The sequence below is a fragment of the Penicillium brevicompactum genome (assembly GCF_028827555.1).
Source record: "Penicillium brevicompactum strain IBT 35665 chromosome Unknown utg000001l_segment0_segment0, whole genome shotgun sequence".
Taxonomy (NCBI): Eukaryota; Fungi; Ascomycota; class Eurotiomycetes; order Eurotiales; family Aspergillaceae; genus Penicillium; species Penicillium brevicompactum.
Genome location: NW_026623203.1, coordinates 3,035,069 through 3,050,972, shown reverse-complemented (window position 1 = coordinate 3,050,972; position 15,904 = coordinate 3,035,069). Strand labels below are relative to the sequence as shown.

The 15,904-nt window shown below is 50.0% G+C and overlaps 7 protein-coding genes across 7 annotated transcripts; 4 read left to right on the top strand and 3 right to left on the bottom strand.

The window, feature by feature from the left end:
* Nucleotides 1–40: 40 nt before the first annotated feature.
* N7506_000940 (pseudouridine synthase family protein) lies at nt 41–1,672 on the bottom strand (the record flags this gene model as incomplete). Its single annotated transcript, XM_056950236.1, has 2 exons — nt 41–1,387; nt 1,439–1,672. 2 exons carry the CDS (start codon nt 1,670–1,672, stop codon nt 41–43), a joined length of 1,581 nt encoding a protein of 526 aa, XP_056816151.1.
* A 2,960-nt stretch (nt 1,673–4,632) lies between these two features.
* On the top strand, nt 4,633–5,233 carry N7506_000939 (acyl-CoA thioesterase; the record flags this gene model as incomplete). Its single annotated transcript, XM_056950235.1, has 2 exons — nt 4,633–4,712; nt 4,762–5,233. 2 exons carry the CDS (start codon nt 4,633–4,635, stop codon nt 5,231–5,233), a joined length of 552 nt encoding a protein of 183 aa, XP_056816150.1.
* A 721-nt stretch (nt 5,234–5,954) lies between these two features.
* On the top strand, nt 5,955–7,064 carry N7506_000938 (basic helix-loop-helix domain-containing protein; the record flags this gene model as incomplete). The annotated part of the gene is made up of 2 exons (XM_056950234.1): nt 5,955–6,110; nt 6,165–7,064. The coding sequence occupies 2 exons, from the start codon at nt 5,955–5,957 to the stop codon at nt 7,062–7,064; spliced, it is 1,056 nt and encodes a 351-aa protein (XP_056816149.1).
* Nucleotides 7,065–7,085: 21 nt separating this feature from the next.
* N7506_000937 (uncharacterized protein) lies at nt 7,086–8,412 on the bottom strand (the record flags this gene model as incomplete). The annotated part of the gene is made up of 5 exons (XM_056950233.1): nt 7,086–7,485; nt 7,554–7,707; nt 7,765–8,074; nt 8,131–8,315; nt 8,364–8,412. 5 exons carry the CDS (start codon nt 8,410–8,412, stop codon nt 7,086–7,088), a joined length of 1,098 nt encoding a protein of 365 aa, XP_056816148.1.
* Nucleotides 8,413–9,031: 619 nt separating this feature from the next.
* Nucleotides 9,032–11,537, top strand: N7506_000936 (sugar porter family MFS transporter; the record flags this gene model as incomplete). Its single annotated transcript, XM_056950232.1, has 14 exons — nt 9,032–9,132; nt 9,187–9,383; nt 9,447–9,513; nt 9,561–9,659; nt 9,719–9,742; nt 9,790–9,858; nt 9,920–9,999; nt 10,068–10,182; nt 10,236–10,351; nt 10,404–10,501; nt 10,551–10,992; nt 11,045–11,200; nt 11,257–11,326; nt 11,378–11,537. 14 exons carry the CDS (start codon nt 9,032–9,034, stop codon nt 11,535–11,537), a joined length of 1,794 nt encoding a protein of 597 aa, XP_056816147.1.
* Nucleotides 11,538–11,742: 205 nt separating this feature from the next.
* Nucleotides 11,743–12,543, top strand: N7506_000935 (alpha/beta fold hydrolase; the record flags this gene model as incomplete). Its single annotated transcript, XM_056950231.1, has 1 exon — nt 11,743–12,543. One exon carries the CDS (start codon nt 11,743–11,745, stop codon nt 12,541–12,543), a length of 801 nt encoding a protein of 266 aa, XP_056816146.1.
* A 1,711-nt stretch (nt 12,544–14,254) lies between these two features.
* N7506_000934 (putative DnaJ domain protein (Mas5)) lies at nt 14,255–15,703 on the bottom strand (the record flags this gene model as incomplete). The annotated part of the gene is made up of 4 exons (XM_056950230.1): nt 14,255–14,807; nt 14,862–15,496; nt 15,551–15,625; nt 15,701–15,703. 4 exons carry the CDS (start codon nt 15,701–15,703, stop codon nt 14,255–14,257), a joined length of 1,266 nt encoding a protein of 421 aa, XP_056816145.1.
* Nucleotides 15,704–15,904: the final 201 nt, after the last annotated feature.

Below are 15,904 nucleotides of genomic sequence, written 5' to 3'. Positions count from 1 at the left end.
CAAAAGGTATTTGCAAGAAAAGGAATTCCAGATATCATATTTAGTTCGGAGCCGCAGCAGCGGCAGCCTCATTTGAAGCACCGTTCGCCATCTTAGCAGCATCCGAAATATTGACAAGACCAACACCCTCCAGCAACACAGAACCAGTCTGTGCATCTGCAGCATGATCCTCGTCACCCAAGCCAGGAGGAATAGTCCCGTTTCCAATGACGTGTTCTTCGCCTTCGGCAGCAGGAACCCAGTCTGGTACTTCACGGGGTCCTTCCAAGCCCGGTGGAGGCAAACCCCAATGAGGCATGGGACTACGGTAAGCCCAGTCACCATCACGATCGGCGTACGCGACAGCATGCAAGAAGATACCGAGCTCATGGACACCCGGGTCGGAGTAGAGTTCGGTGCCACAGACGTCGCAGAATATCCCGGACAGCTTTTCGCCCTTGCGCTTCTCGTAGCTTTCGGCTGCGGCCATCTGTTCCCGGTGCATGATCTCATTGACAAGGACTGGGTCCGTGCCTGCGGGCACATTTGGTGCCGCAGTCAGGTGTGTACGGTAAGAAACTGTATCGGGGATCTCGGTCTTGCCCATAAGTGATAGCCGCGCGACAATCTCTTCGTCGCGGTCCGCGCTCGCTTCGGCTTTGCCGAGCTCTGGCCCGAAGACACGGCGATTGGAGTAGATTGGGTCGTTGCTGATGGGGTGGCCCAGGAATTGAAGGTGAACACGGATTTGGTGTGTACGACCAGTCAACGGGAAGCAGTGCACAATACTATATCCCTCGTCTTCATTGTGGAGTGTCAGAGGCGGGGTGGCAGGGCGACCATCATGTCCATCGGTATTGGGCTCGTATTTTTCCGGTGGGTAGTAAGCCAGACGGCGGAATTTCGTAGTTGCCTCTTTTCCAGTGGCGCGCACACGGTTCAAGCCCAACTTCGGGCTAACCTGCATGATGGGCTGGTCGCAGACAATCACACCGTCCGGGAACTTGCCCTTGACACGCGCCACATACTCCTTCTGCACGGTGCGCGACTTTAGCGCCGTAGCCATTTTCTCTGCTCCCTTGGCGTGTTTTCCAATAAACATGATTCCGGAGGTCAATCGGTCGAGTCGGTTACACGGGCGAGGGAGCCATTCAGAACCGCGCTCGGAGCGCAGAATTTCAATGACCGAGTTGAAGTGGTAACGGCCTGCAGCGTGTACAGGTACACCAGCGGGCTTATCAATGACGATGAGGTCATCATCCTCGAAGATGATTCCCACCGGTAGGCTTGTAACAGGCGGTTCGTGGCGGTGGAGGGTATGAGAGATGACTTGGCCGTTCTTGATCACTGTGTCGGGGTAGGCCCGCACGCCGTTGACCTGCACGAGGCCGTTTTCAAGGGCGCTTCTCTAGTTGGGAATTAGCCTGACATTTGCGCATCATCAGCCCAGCAAACTTACATAGTATTCAGGTTTGCGATCTCGAAACTCGGAAGTGAAGATTTCAACCAATTGGCGGCCCCTCCATCGCTCCTTGCAGTTGGTGTTATATGTGTAGTGATAGGGCTTAACGCGACGGAAGCCATCTTCCAGGTAGTATGGGGCGGGCCACGGATCGCAGGGGGTTACAAGAACCTCCGCGGTCTTTTCCTCTGGCTTGGTGGGGGGGACTTGATCGACGTTCATGAGGGCCATGGTGGGCTTTGGGGGAAGTTTCAGCTTTCCTCGCCGGAGCAAGTATGCTGTAATTCGGGGCGAAGGAGCCAGGGAGACGACAGGAGCGATAAATATATAGTAAAGACAGAGTTGTGTCACGGCGAAGTTGAGCCCTGGAGAAAATTAAATAAAAGTAAAATAAAATAAAATAAGGATCTTATCGAAATGCTGACTACAATCAAGTGACCAATCGGGTTCCTTGCGACACCCGTGGGCATCTACTCCGGTTGCTCAGGTCCAGAACTTCCCATACTTGGTCTTATCCTATAAGGTGTACTCCATTAGGGATCTGGTTCCTGACAGCCAATGTCGAATGTTGACTCCAGCGACAAACATGACATCAGCAAGCGACTCCTAACCGTCTCCTCGCGCCCGACCTCACATGCAGTCCTGTGGTCTTCTCCCTTCTGTTTATGGAATCTTATCAAACAACCGTGACAGTGTTTGCCCAGCGAGGCTTGAAATATCCAATGATGACACCGACATCTAACAAAACTTCGATCATATCCACCCTTCTTGCTTCCACCACATCACGATTGATAGCGAGGGGGGTTTCCCCATCACTGAACTCTCAAATGAGTCTACCATGCGTTATGCTATGCGGAGGAGATATTGCTTTGTGATCAACGGTATTGAGGTTTGCTGCGCAAGTCACCAGACTTGAAACGCCATTTCTTCGACTGAAAGTTTGAGTCATGAGATAAAGTGTGTGGAATGATAGAACTTTCTCTCTTTTCCCACACACTGCTGCCGACCACATCTTTTTTTTTTTTTTTCTTCCACACACTACACTCTTTTAAGAACGCGTTTAACACCATACGGAGGTGACTGTACCCAAGGTCTTGTCTTCTCATGTGAGTTAACTAGCTGACAAACGGTCTCCTCTTACTAGTGAACAAATCCTGGCTATCCAAAAGGGCATGGAAATTCTCCCTCCCAGCCCATCGGTTCGCCGAATTGCCACGGATATACGGAGTACGCAATGGCCTTCAACATGTCCGACTAACAGGGGATCTTACCGCGCGCTGCTCATTCTGTCCCAAGCACTGCCCAGTGTGTCATGGCATTACCCAATCCACCCAGGTATTGGGCTTCCTCGGCATGAATCACCACAGCGTGCAGAGCAGCTGTACTCAGCTGCAATCTAAGTCTCTTGTCCAAGAGCGAACTTCCAACCTTGAAGCAGCCTAGGCGCAGCTTGTGGGAACAGTGAACGTGACTGAATGCACCTCACACGAGTCCGAGAGAAGGCCGACTGTTGACATCAACAATGTTAATATTGACCACTTCTGTCTTTGTCGTGGAAGGCAGGATAGGGATAGAGGTCAGGGTACACTGCCTACACTTGCTCTATGGAATTGAAAACGAGGATTTTATTCCAAGGTTAGGAAAAGAGAAGAAAGGGCCTTTTCCGAGGACGCGATTATTGCCACTGTGTTATTTACATGCTTCCTTACTAGAATAGCATGGATGCAATCAAGATTGTGGGTGGATCTCTGATTCCATGGTTCATATCTTGCTCCGTATAGAAAATACATATGCACTGTAGTTTGCGGAAGATCAAGATTCAGAAACTATGCAGATGTCTGAGTGGGCCATCTCTGTATTGTAAACATTTAGTGACATCATATTCCGGACACTAGAATGATGATGAATTGATCGGACATAGATCGGAAAAGGTACCAGTTGAGCTAGCAACAAATAAGCTTGAGATCCATCCACGGATTCATCATCCGTCCAAAAATCCATGGATGAATCTGATGAGAAAACAACGAACCGCCACTGATTGGGGAATGTAGTACGTCACCCTTCGTCACCCTATATCACTGGACATGTCGCCTCGTGCTCCGTACTTTCTATCAACCTGAGAAATACTATTCAATTCAATTGACCTCTACACAAGAAACGATCGTGTACCACTTCAGATAATTGATCACCATCATAACCCGAGGACTCTTTTACACCAGACTACCTTCATCAATATGTAGGCACTCGACCCATATGAGATACGACAGCAGCTGACACCAAGTTAGGGGTCGCCTCCCTGCGGTCATGAGCATATTTGGAGTCGTGGGTGGAACCTATTTGACATTCACGCTGCTATCCCCAAACAAGGATGGCTCAGTCGTTTCAGACGAAGATCGTCAGAATACTAGGGGAGGTTCCAACGGCACTCCATTCGGCACAAAGACTGCAAGACCACCAAGAACCACTGCTGGAACAGACTTTGCGGGCAAGGGATGATTTCGGCGGCGCCGGAATGATGTGTATGAACAATTCAGCCTGATTTTCATGCGATCGTCTTAGCAGAAAGCAGCCTCTCAATATCTATACCAACTTGGACCATACCATTCCGTATTCTCTCTCAAAACCCACAAGATGTCCAGGTCATTCGAAATCACCCCCTTCCATCTGGAGAGGCGTAAGAAGTAATGTAAGCCTCTGTGTGCTCGGATCTAGTAAGTCCCAGAAGCCTCATGATAATTGGTCACTCCACCACTACCGCCCAAAGCCCGAGCTCAATAAACATCCGCTCAAGGTAATATGGCGCAAGCAAACAGCCAGAGTATGAAGAGTGACAGACAGGGTAGGCTGACCCTTGCGAATATTTGTGTCCGCCGAATGCAAGCTTTTCTAACAAGCACGGGTTTGCTTGGCATTTCACTGTAACTTTGGGACTGTGTTTCGAGAAAAACGACTTTCTGGCCTTTCAAAATTCGAACTCGGGGAGCAACACAACCAGGACCTGGAGACCTGTTCCAAAGATCACCATGACGTACCGCTCTTGACCGTCAACAATATTGCAGGCAGTTGAGAGCGGTGTGACAGGGAACCTAATCTTATCGCCGAGATGCCGAGGTCCATCAGCCGAAGCGCGGAGAGCACTCTTCTCCTTACGTTCCCCTCTAGCGATCAAAACATTACATACCAACACCAATATGGCTACTCCAGAGACACTGGCCAAAAAGCAGCGCAGGCGCAGTGATTATGGCTTCCACCAAGTACACCAAACCAGATGGTAAGTGGAACCCAAGTGCACGCAGCCAAATTACTGACAACCGTTCCAGGTTCGACAATGACATGTACGCCCACCTGAACAATGCCGTTTACACACACCTCTTTGATACAATTGCAAACACATACCTCATCAAAGTATGCGGCATGGACCCCTTCAGTGTGAACAACCCAACACCCTCTTCTCCATCGGACCCCCAACCCGCCAATGTCGCCTCGCCCTCAAACATACAAGCAGGTGCAGATCAAATTGGTTTGATTGTGTCCACCCATGCCGACTTTTTTGCCTCTGTACGATTCCCCGATTTATTGGAAGTTGGGTTACGCGTCAACAAACTGAGCAAGTCGAGCGTGACGTGGGAGGTGGGTATCTTCCGAGAGGGCCAAGAGGATGTCAAGATGGTTGGCACCTATACACATGTCTTTGTGTTGAGAGAGACTATGCGCGTTGGGAAGACTGGAATGGAGGAGAGGGTTCGGGATGGCTTGCAGAAGTTGCTTGTCAAGGAGAAGGCCAAGTTGTAAGATGGAAATGGTGACTGCTGTTGATGAGAAAACTATCAAGTTTGAGATAAATAGTAGATGATTTCAAGTACGTAGATATCCATGACTTGATTATTCTATCTGTGACTGTATTGTGCTATTTTCAGCCTTTGGGGCGATATGTTACTCCCAGTGGACATTGCAAGCCATGAGTGATGGGATACAACACACAAAGCTACACTGGCGTATCGTGTTCTTGTTGTTAAATCGAGGATCGCGAAAGAAAGTTATCTTGAGCTTCAAGGGCTATGTATGCCAGGTGACTGAAACCAAGCAGTCAACCTTGGAAGTATCCCAGAATCTATGATCCAGATATTCAAAACGAGCACAAAAAAAAAAGGTAACAAATTCAGCTGGACATCGGGACTAGGACTCGAACCCAGTACTTCGGGAAGGAAACTGACCCAACAGATGGAGAGGATTGGGCCCTTTGGGGATTAAGCTGGCGCGAAATCAGGACATGCGACACCTCACCCAGCTGGTATTTGTTATGCCTGGGAGCCCTTATTTGGTCTTTTGACTGACACTTGATCCACCAAAACCTCGGTATATTGGGCTCTGGCAATCCCATCAATCTTTCCAAGGTCCAAGGTTGATACACATCGAGCCCATCAGGCCTCTGTGATTGGCCAAGTCGGTTAAGTACCCCCACTTCCCCGGATCTCCTCGCGTGGGGAAACCCGTCCCGCAATTTCACCTCAACATGGACCCAGCATCTACCCTACCTACTATAGAACTTCAAGCTCCAATGACTCAAGCGACAAAGAAGAAGCGAATCCGAAACTGGACGGCCGAGGACCGAGCCCTCCACCGTGAGTTCGAAAAGTCGCGCCGCGAAGCCTTCAGTGAAAGCCTCATGGTCGGTGTCTTAGAACCCTTCGCTAGCGTGGCTCAACCTATTAACAACTCTTAGGAATTGACAAAAATTATTCCGGCGCTTCAAGTGGAGCCACGCCCTTCGAAACATGTTATACTGGACGCGAGCATTGCCTACCACCAGGCTCAACATGCAAAGTGTGTTCGCATAAGCCAAGCCTTCGAGTCTATGGTAGCAGAGCGCGATGATCTATTGCAAGAGATAAATGTGCTCCGAGCTCTTTGTCATCCGGGTACATATGCGCCGCGTCAGGCTAGACCAATAGACTCCGCTGTGCTAGGCATGTTAGCGGAGGATAAGCTTTCAACTGCTGATCCGACAAATGAGCACGAGTCTATCCAAAGCCCCACGGAGGCTCCCAGTCAAGCTATTGGGACATCCTTGCCAGGCTCTCAGCAGACTGCAAGTCTATTGGCTGTGCCACAAGGAACGCTTCTGGATACTACACAACCGAACCCGGCCAGGTTAGCAAATGCACATAATCCCATCACTTTGCCCGAGTGGAGCTGGAAAGAGCCGAGAAATATTCTGCAGCAAACCGCTTTCTCCCCAAGTGCCATAAATGAAGCCGCGCTTTCATGGAACCGCCCCCCAACTGCCACACCACCACGAGATGTCGGGCATGAGTTTGATGTTGACCATCTATATCCTATTGATGTTTCAGCCCAATTTTGGACACAGCATTCAAGCAGCTTACAAGTGACGCCTCCTGGCGACAATGTGGCATTCGCGAACCTGGATGTCTCTGCTCTGTTACATCCATACCCTTCTGTGATGAGTATTTTCCCACCAGAGGAAGAAAATCTTGACACTTATGGAAGCCCAAATCTGGAAATTTCATTCAATCCAAACACTGAACAACTGTCTATACCAATGGGAAACATGGTCGGAGACGGCACCAACAATCCACCTTCGACAATGTGCCCAACAAATTGAGATGTCTACCGAGCCCAAGACCTAGACAAGCTTCATCGCCTCCTCGATCTTAGCCTGGCTCCTCTTCTCCGCCGCGACAAACAGCGAAAGGGCTTCACGCAACCGCTGCTTAGTGACACCATCTGCCTCATTCGCCTTGTCCAGCTCAGCCCCTTCGTTCGCGAGATAGTCGATGTCTGTCCTTGCTAGCTGACCATCCCAGCCTTCGTTCGCGAGAGCGTCAAGCTTAGCAATTTTGGCAAGGCGGGTGGGTGTCGGCAAGGCGTTCAAGTAGGGATGGTCTGGTTTGGGCACACCTTCGCCAGGCTGCTTAGATCCATCGTATGGGAGGTTCGCGAGCTCGGTGAGCACCATGTGAGAGATGGTGGCCGAGTGACATCCTATCTCGCCAGCAGCCATTGCCTCCTGTGGGGAGATGAAGCTGGAATACCACCGTCAGCTGTTTTCCTACACTCTGCGGGATATGAGTTAGTCGACCGTTAAACCTACCTTGCATTCTTGAGGTAAGGCTGCTCCTTGCCAGTCTCTTTGTACAGACGCTTGTATGTCTCGAGAATTTGCACGAGGCGTGAAGACATCGGGTGCAAAGTTGCCGGGTCATCGGACTGAGGCCAAAGCTCTCTCTCGTCGTGAGCCCGAACCTCTGCAGTGATGTTAGTCTCCTGCTACCCGCACTCGAAGCTCAGGAGTCAGGACTCACCATTGTAGTATGGGCTGACGTATAAGCATCCTCCCTGGCTAGCAGCAATTGCCTGGTGTACACTGAACAGCGTCGTGCCCAATGTCCGAATACCCTCCTCGAGCAAGATTGGGCAGGTACTGAGCGCTGGGCCCGTGCTGGGAATCTTGATGCAGAATCGATCCTTGGAAACGCCCACGCTTTCAAACTCACGTGCATAGTGACGAGCGTGCTCTAGGGTCTTCTCGTGATTGTAAGCGTTTGATGGGAGAGTCTGGAGCAAGACTCGGCCTTGAATGTTGTCGATATTGGCCTTGGACATCAGGACCGCCTGAGATGATGTTCTGTTAGCTTCGGCTATTGTTCCTGTTCTAATTGCCATCATACCATGCGTGTGTAAATTGCAAGCCAGCCCTTATCCTTGTACTCCTTGACGACGCTCTTGAAGAGCTCTTCGTTGACGGGATTGCACATTTGCTCGTGGACCCATCCTTGGTTGCTTGTCATGTCATGGGGGACAATGGGCATACTCAGAGTGTATGCCGGGTCCATCCAGTCGACATCAATGTTTACTAGATCGAATTAGTCTTCTGGGCTTTGACCGGGGAAACGTTTCTTACGCTGCTCAGAGAGCTTGTCGAGCCATGTCTGTGTGCCGGCACTGCCCATTTCGAGGTTTTGAATTTTGTCTTGGTCTGTTTTTAGTTGTGCAGAGGTAGACAGTGAAATAACTCAGAAATGATATTTAATCGTCGTATACCATCGAGCTGAGAGTACTGTGGTTATATAGCCATGCCGCCAAACCAGCGTCATCGCAGAACTCCTCGACCGAACCCCACAGACCGACGCGGACATCTCTCGAAATGAATGTACATCACACTGGACACACGCAGGGCAGACAGTTCCGACGTTTCTCCGACAAAAAGCACAGCCGTTGATACGCCGAAAAGAGATCCAGGCGCATCACAGGGTGGTGCACACGCAGGGCATTGTACGAAACGACAGGAGGGGAACCTCTCGGCATGCAGAATAAGATTTCCACATCGCTGGTTTGACAGCACACTGGAATGGTCGCACACAGGGCGTCGGGGTAAAAGCCGATGGCACACGCAGGGCATTCGACCGGACGCGAGGGGGCGATGCCAAGGGGATCGGGATTGGCCCGATCGACAGCGCTAGTGTACCCCGGATTCTTTGTGAGATTCCCCCACGCTGGTATATATAGCCTGCATGAGCTAGGGGCAAAAAAGTACGACTATCTACTCTGTACTCTATCATCACTGGAAACATGGCAAAACGCAGCCTGGACAAGCTGACTGAGGTGTTTGTGGAGGATGCTGAGCTGCAGGCTCCTCACCTGGGCGACTATAGCCAGAATGTCAATGCGCGGTGCGTCATACATCCTTTGTTATTGTCATTGATTTCCTGCTAATCGTGACTTAGGATCTACAATCCGCTCTCGGGAATCTCAAAGTCCGATCTTGATGACCGGGTGCTTCGATTCTGTCAAGAGTATGGATTTGAGGATCATGTCGATACCTTTCAGAAAGGCGCTCTGGTAGCACAGCGACCAAAGGAGTTCGAGGAGCTCTCTGAGATAACCGAAGATGATAAGTATCATCTCCGACGAGAATATACACGTTCGTCAATCCATCCACAGAGCTTGAAGCCCCCGGTATTTCTATGCTAACCATGCAACATAGACAAATGGCATCTTCCTAAGGCCTTGTACTTCAGTATTGGCCTGTGTTCTCTCGGATCTGCGATTCAGTTAGTCGATCAACCATTGCAATGAGTTCCGCTGACTTTGAATTTAGGGGATGGGATAACACAGGAGCAAATGGTGCCAATCTATCGTTTCCCAAGGAGTTCGGAATTGAACATAATACATGGCTCGTCGGCGTGATCAATGCAGGGTGAGAAATTACGCATCTTGGATGGCTATACCGTCTCTAACATGGATTTCATGGACTAGACCGACGCTCTTTGGGCTTCTGAGGTTAGTCTCTACTAACCCCCACAAGTGTTTCCTCTAACAAGTCACAGTGCGTGGGCCGCAGATCCCTTGAATAACATGCTTGGAAGAAGAGGCGTTATCTTCTTGACCGGATTGTTGTAAGTCACATTTCGAAGCCAGTGTGACCCTGCTGTGGCTGTTTTCTGATGCACCCTGTAGCTGTGTATTCCCAGTTCTAGCGCAGGCATTCACCCACAACTGGTGGAGCCTACTGATTTGCCGCCTCTTCATGGGCCTTGGTATGCGCATGGCTGCAGGACAAAAGTCCCAAGGGGCGCCAAAAGTACAAAAGCTGACAGGGGTCTAGGGATGGGCGTCAAAATCTCAACAATCCCAGTTTTCAGCGCTGAGATCAGCCCTGCATCTATTCGTGGCGGTTTGGTTACTAGTTTCCAATTATGGGTGGCTTTTGGAATCTTCATGTGAGTTGTTCCAATCACTCCCCCAAATGACGACTCTAATAATTTTCATCTAGTGGATTTTGTTCCAATCTCATCTTCTATCGGGTTGGGGACCTCGCCTGGCGCTTTCAACTGGGCGCAGCGTTTGCTCCGGCTGTCCCTGTCCTGTTCTTGGTCTGGTTCTGCCCTGGTAACAGAGTCTTCGACCCCAGCTGCTTTATAAGGCTAACCAAATAATGCAGAATCACCAAGATGGCTCATGAAGAAGCGGCGCTACCAAGATGCATTCAGGTCATTCTGTCGATTGCGCAACACGGAGCTTATCGCTGCAAGAGAACTGGTAAGAAAACATAGCTTACAAGATTGTTCCGAGCTGACTATGTAACTAGTACTATGCACATTGTCAAGTCATGACGGAGCGAGATGCATTTGCAGGAACCTCACTGGCCTCAAGAGTGTGGGAGCTCTTCACTGTCCCCCGCCTCCGCCGGGCCATGATTTCAAGTTCCTTGATCGTCATTGCCCAGCAATTCTCCGGCATTAATGCGATGGCTTTCTATTCCAGCACTATCTTTGCTGAAGCCGGCTACTCACCACGAGACTGCCTCCTTGCCTCCCTCGGGTTCGGATTGACCATGTTCATATTTGCAATTCCGGCCGTCTACACTATGGATACCTTCGGTCGTCGCAACCTGCTGCTATTTACGTTCCCTAATATGGCATGGTGTCTGCTAGCAGCGGGATGTTGCTTCTTGCTTCCGGTTGATTCTAATGCTCGAGTGCCTTTGATCGCGTTCTTTATTTACCTTTTCGGTGCTTTCTATGGTCCCGGTAAGGTCTATCGCAGCCCTTGAAACTCCTAATGATACACTAACAGCTTTAGGAATTGGGCCTATCCCCTCTATCTATTTCAGTGAGGCTTTCCCATTGTCTCATCGTGAATTGGGCGCAGCGTTCACCATCTGTGTGAACAACATTGTCGGAAGTGTACTCAGTCTCTCGTTCCCGTCGATTCTGGCAACGATGACAGCGACCGGCGGTATGTGTCCAACAAAAGTGCTTTTGAAAGAGCGCATAGCTAACATCAGGCCTCAGCATTCGGATTTTACGCTGCGCTCAATATGCTCGCTTTTGTGCTTATATTTTTCATTATACCAGAGACCATGTGGGTTTTCTTCACGAGAGATTAGCTTTATTCAAAACTAACATTCGGTAGGCAACGAACTCTCGAGGAGCTGGACTATACCTTTGGAGTGCCTATCCACAAGCATGCTCAGTACCAGGTAGGAACGTGGCTGCCGTGGTTTGTGAAGCGATACTTTTTATTCCAGCGGTCTGCGAAATTGGAGCCCCTGTACAAGCTGGAGGGTCTGTGAAACTGACAGAAGGTATTTGTTTGATACGTTTGAAGCCACCATTCGCCTCCGGGTATGACTGTTTAATGAAGTAAATGCGGCGAAAATTGGATTTGCCGAACCGTTCGGGCGATAATAGTCATTTTACAGCGTGTTGATTAGGTCGAATATAAAATTCCTACAAAAATCATTGCAGTTTCTCAATGCAAATTGTTTTCGTTTTACCATGGCTGTCGAGTTCACCCACATCCCCCTCAACGTTGAAGGCGTCAACCTCAACCTATCAACAATCCACAACTTTAATTCAAGCCCACCAGTACTCTTCCTCCACGGTTTCGGCTCCAGCAAAGAAGACCTAGCTGACCTCACCATCCAAACATCACTGAAACACCACAGCTTTCTCGCCTACGATGCCCCAGGTTGCGGTCACTCAGCAAGCGATGACCTGTCTGTCATAGATATTCCGTTCCTTGTGGCAACCGCCGAAGCCGTCCTCGCTCACTTCAAAATTGAAAAATTCCACCTGATGGGCCACTCCATGGGCGGCCTCACAGCCGTCATCCTAGCAAGCCGTCATCCAAACCGCGTCCTCAGCTTCGTGGACATCAAAGGCAATCTCGCACCCGAAGACTGCTTCCTCAGTCGACAAACCTTTATGTTCCCAGCTGATGACGAGGAAGCATTTATGGATGCGTTTATTGAGCGCACGCGGGCGTCGGGCTCTTTCGCTAATGCCATGTATGCCAGTACGCTGCGGGCGCGAGTTAGGGCCGGAGCTGTTCGACCGATTTTCACGTCCATGGTTCAGTATACTGATCATGGTGATTTGATGGATAAATTCCTCGCGTTGCCGTGTCCGCGTATGTTCATGTTCGGCGAAGAAATGCGCGGACTGTCGTATTTGCCGTTGTTGAAGAAGGAAGGGGTTGAGCTGGCTGATATTGTGGACTGTGGTCATTTTCCCATGTACTCCAACCCCGTGGAGATGTATCGTCGTATTACAATCTTTCTGAATCGTTGTGGGTAGCAGTTAGTACAGACTAAACAGAGGTTTGATAGGAGGGTTTTGGAATGTGCATCTACATTGACACTTAAATCGGGACACTTGTACCTTTTCATATCCTTGAGGGTATCTGTAATTTGAATATTATCCCTTCAACGCGACTGATGATTATGCCGGGGCTCCCATCGCTGCACGACTCGCTGGAATTTGACCGCATCCCAAAGTACCATTTATTCACGGAGCTGAGGGTTTTCGCGACGTAATAAGTCCTGTCACAGCATCTGACTCTCGGGTATCTATCATTGTAGGATTATCTTATTCTCGAATGATTTTTCCGTTCCAGGTATGTTTGCCATTTACCTTTTTCTGTACTGATTTCCCATTACAAGTAAAGTCTTACGTGTGCAATTTCCCTTCATCAAGTAACTCTGCCATTGTAGCAGCGAGTCCGGCTGCGTGAAAGCACCCCTCGCCTGGGAATCCTTCGGCGAGCTGCGTGGGTGTATAGCGCCCAAGGGTCGAGAACTGTGTTGGATACTTGCCTGACTATGCCTGTCACACCCATCCGCACCTTATGTGACTGCAATGTGATAGATACAGCAGCCTTAAGGAGACTCAACAGTTCAAAAGAAGGTAAATACCGGTCAAGAAGATGAAGCTAAAGAGCTGTGGATCAGGAGCAAGATAGAGAACTAAGGGGGAGAGAGAGATAAAGAGAAAAAAAAGCAAAAAACGTAGTGGTAGGCGTCACGTGTGTGTTTCGTACGAGGGACCTTTTCTCGCCCACGTGGTACAGTCAGGACGCCCTGAAAGACACTTGTGAGAGCCCCAAAGAAACCAGAGGACGCTCGTTACCACTACCCCATACTGTGATGGTAACAGTCTATACCCCAGTTTGGGTTTTGATCGTCATTTTTTGAGCATATTCTCACGTTCGTAGGCAAACTTGTGCAGCAGTCCACATCTCCATCGTTCTTGCTCCGTACTCCGTATACGGAGTACACCTGGGTAAGTACATACAGTAGACACAGACCCACTTCGGCTTATCCGAGCCAATCACCTTCTTCTAGCTAAAGAGCCTCATTTCCCAGGTCTCCACCGGGAATCCCCACCTGGGCACCTGGCACCTGGGCACCTGAGCACCTGGCCCCGGGGGCATTTGTCCATGCTTCTGGGCACATCAACACCTTCTTGTACCGACACTTGGCAATTTCTGTTTTCTCGTGCGATGACGCATTTCTTCACGTGAGCTTCATCTATCTCTATCTCCTGCTCAGTTGATTCCAGACACGCATTTGGCAATAGTGAAGCTATTCAAACCAGCCAGAATACTTGACTCTTCTGGATCTAGGCACTGGGGTCCTACTTGTGCTTCAATCTTCCAATTGTATAAACTTTTTTTGACTATAATGAGGTTAACCAGACTTACCTTAAAGACCCAATTACAATAATCTCGGCGTCAGAAACAGACTAGATGTCAAGTATCTCGTGTCTTCAGGGATTTCGAAAGAGTGTTCATTTTGTGTCGGCTCCAGATGGAAGCTGACATGTATACGGAGTATGGTAGAGCTGTTGAACCCTCACGCTATATCACTCCACACCGATCCACCGGGTGGGACTCAAGTTCTTCATATTCGTTATAGTAGGACCAGTGATTCAATTAGGGAGACAGGAGAGTCATTCTATTCACAATTCCAAATGCAAAGTCCCGGACGCCGTCTATGCCAGTTTAAAACTATTGAGCTGTGCACTGCGCCGGTTCGTCATCTTCTTCATCCTCCCACCCGTCGCCTCCGTCACCATCCTGGGCACCGAAGTCGTCGATCGATCCCTTAGGGTCATATGTGACTTCGTCCACAGGGCTGGCCACGATAGGAGCAGCGGGCTTAGGAAGGATCTCCTGAAGCTGTTGCACCTGAGCCGGGGTGGGCTTCCAGTTGCTGTCGGGGAACTTGACGTCGACGACCAGGTACAGGTCACCACGAGCATCAGTACGCTTCATCGGCATTCCTTCTCCGGGGACCTTAAGGACCTGTCCGGGGGAGAGAATGGCTCCGGGGGTGATGGGGTGGTTGAGCTCAATGCCACGACCGTCGAGGTGCTTGAGCACGACGCGGGAGAATCCGGTCAGGGATTCGGCCAGAGTGATTTCAATGGTTGCTTGGAGATCAGAGCCGGCACGAGCGAAAGCGGGGTGCTCTTCCTCAACAATCTTGAAGACAATATCACCGGGCTCTTGGTCAGGAACTTGGTCTGCTTCGCCTTCAAGAATAATCTTATCTCCTTGCCTGATTGAATCGTTAGCACACATCCCAAGTCACACACAGAAAGCTGGGTCTCACCTAGCGCCTCGAGGGATATAAATTTCGAGCAGCTTCTTCTCCTCCGTGGTTCGGTTGCCCTTGCACTTCTTGCACTTATCCTTAGGCGAGAAGTATGAGCCCTGTCCGTTACATGTAGTACAAACAACGGACTGTTGGGTCAGGAACTGTCCCATACGCTGCAAGACCTCCTTGTGGCCCTGGCCATCGCAAGTCGAGCACTTCTTGGCGGTAGCCTTCTCCTTACCACCCTTACCCTTGCAGTGTCCGCAGAGAACGTTCTTGACACTGGAGAACTTCACAGTCTTGCCTTTGTACAGATCCTCCAGGTTGACTTCGTAGTCTTGTTCTTCGTCGGGGCTACGGCGAGGCTTGGGCGGACGGCCACCACCGGGCATTCCTCCCATACCGGGCATACCTCCCATGCCTCCCATGCCACCACCGAACATTTGTGCGAGCAAGTCATCGAGATCGGGTGCGCCGGCCATTCCAGGCTCGCCAGAGCCATTGAAAGCGCCCATGCCATGTGTGTCGTAGAGGTGTCGCTTGTCATCGTCGTAGAGGATATCGTAGGCTTCTTGGACATCTTTGAATCGGATGGAGGCTTCTTCGCGCTCTTCCTCGGGGACTTTGTCGGGGTGGTTGATCAAGACAGCCTATACGAAACCGTGGTTAATAAACAGCGTGGCGTGTAGAATCGAAATTCTTACTTTGCGATAAGCCTTGCGAATGTCATCTTTGCTTGCGCTCTGATGGACTTCCAGGATCTCTGCAAAAGTGACCGTCTAGTCAGTATTCTGATCCTCACTTCGCACAGGAAAAACCAAGCAGAAAGATCTCCCGCGCAAATGATTGCATACCATAGAGATCAATTTCAGGTCCAGCCACTTTGGTCTTTGTTAGCAGAGCCACAACACAGAGAAGATCCCATAGCTTACTAGTGAATATATTTGGTAGAGCGCAGTGATGTGCTGAAGCACTCAATAGGGGAGATGAGTATAAATCAACAACAGAAGAGATAGGGTGGTAAACGTGAAGTGACGACGGAGCGGTGTTGCGATAGA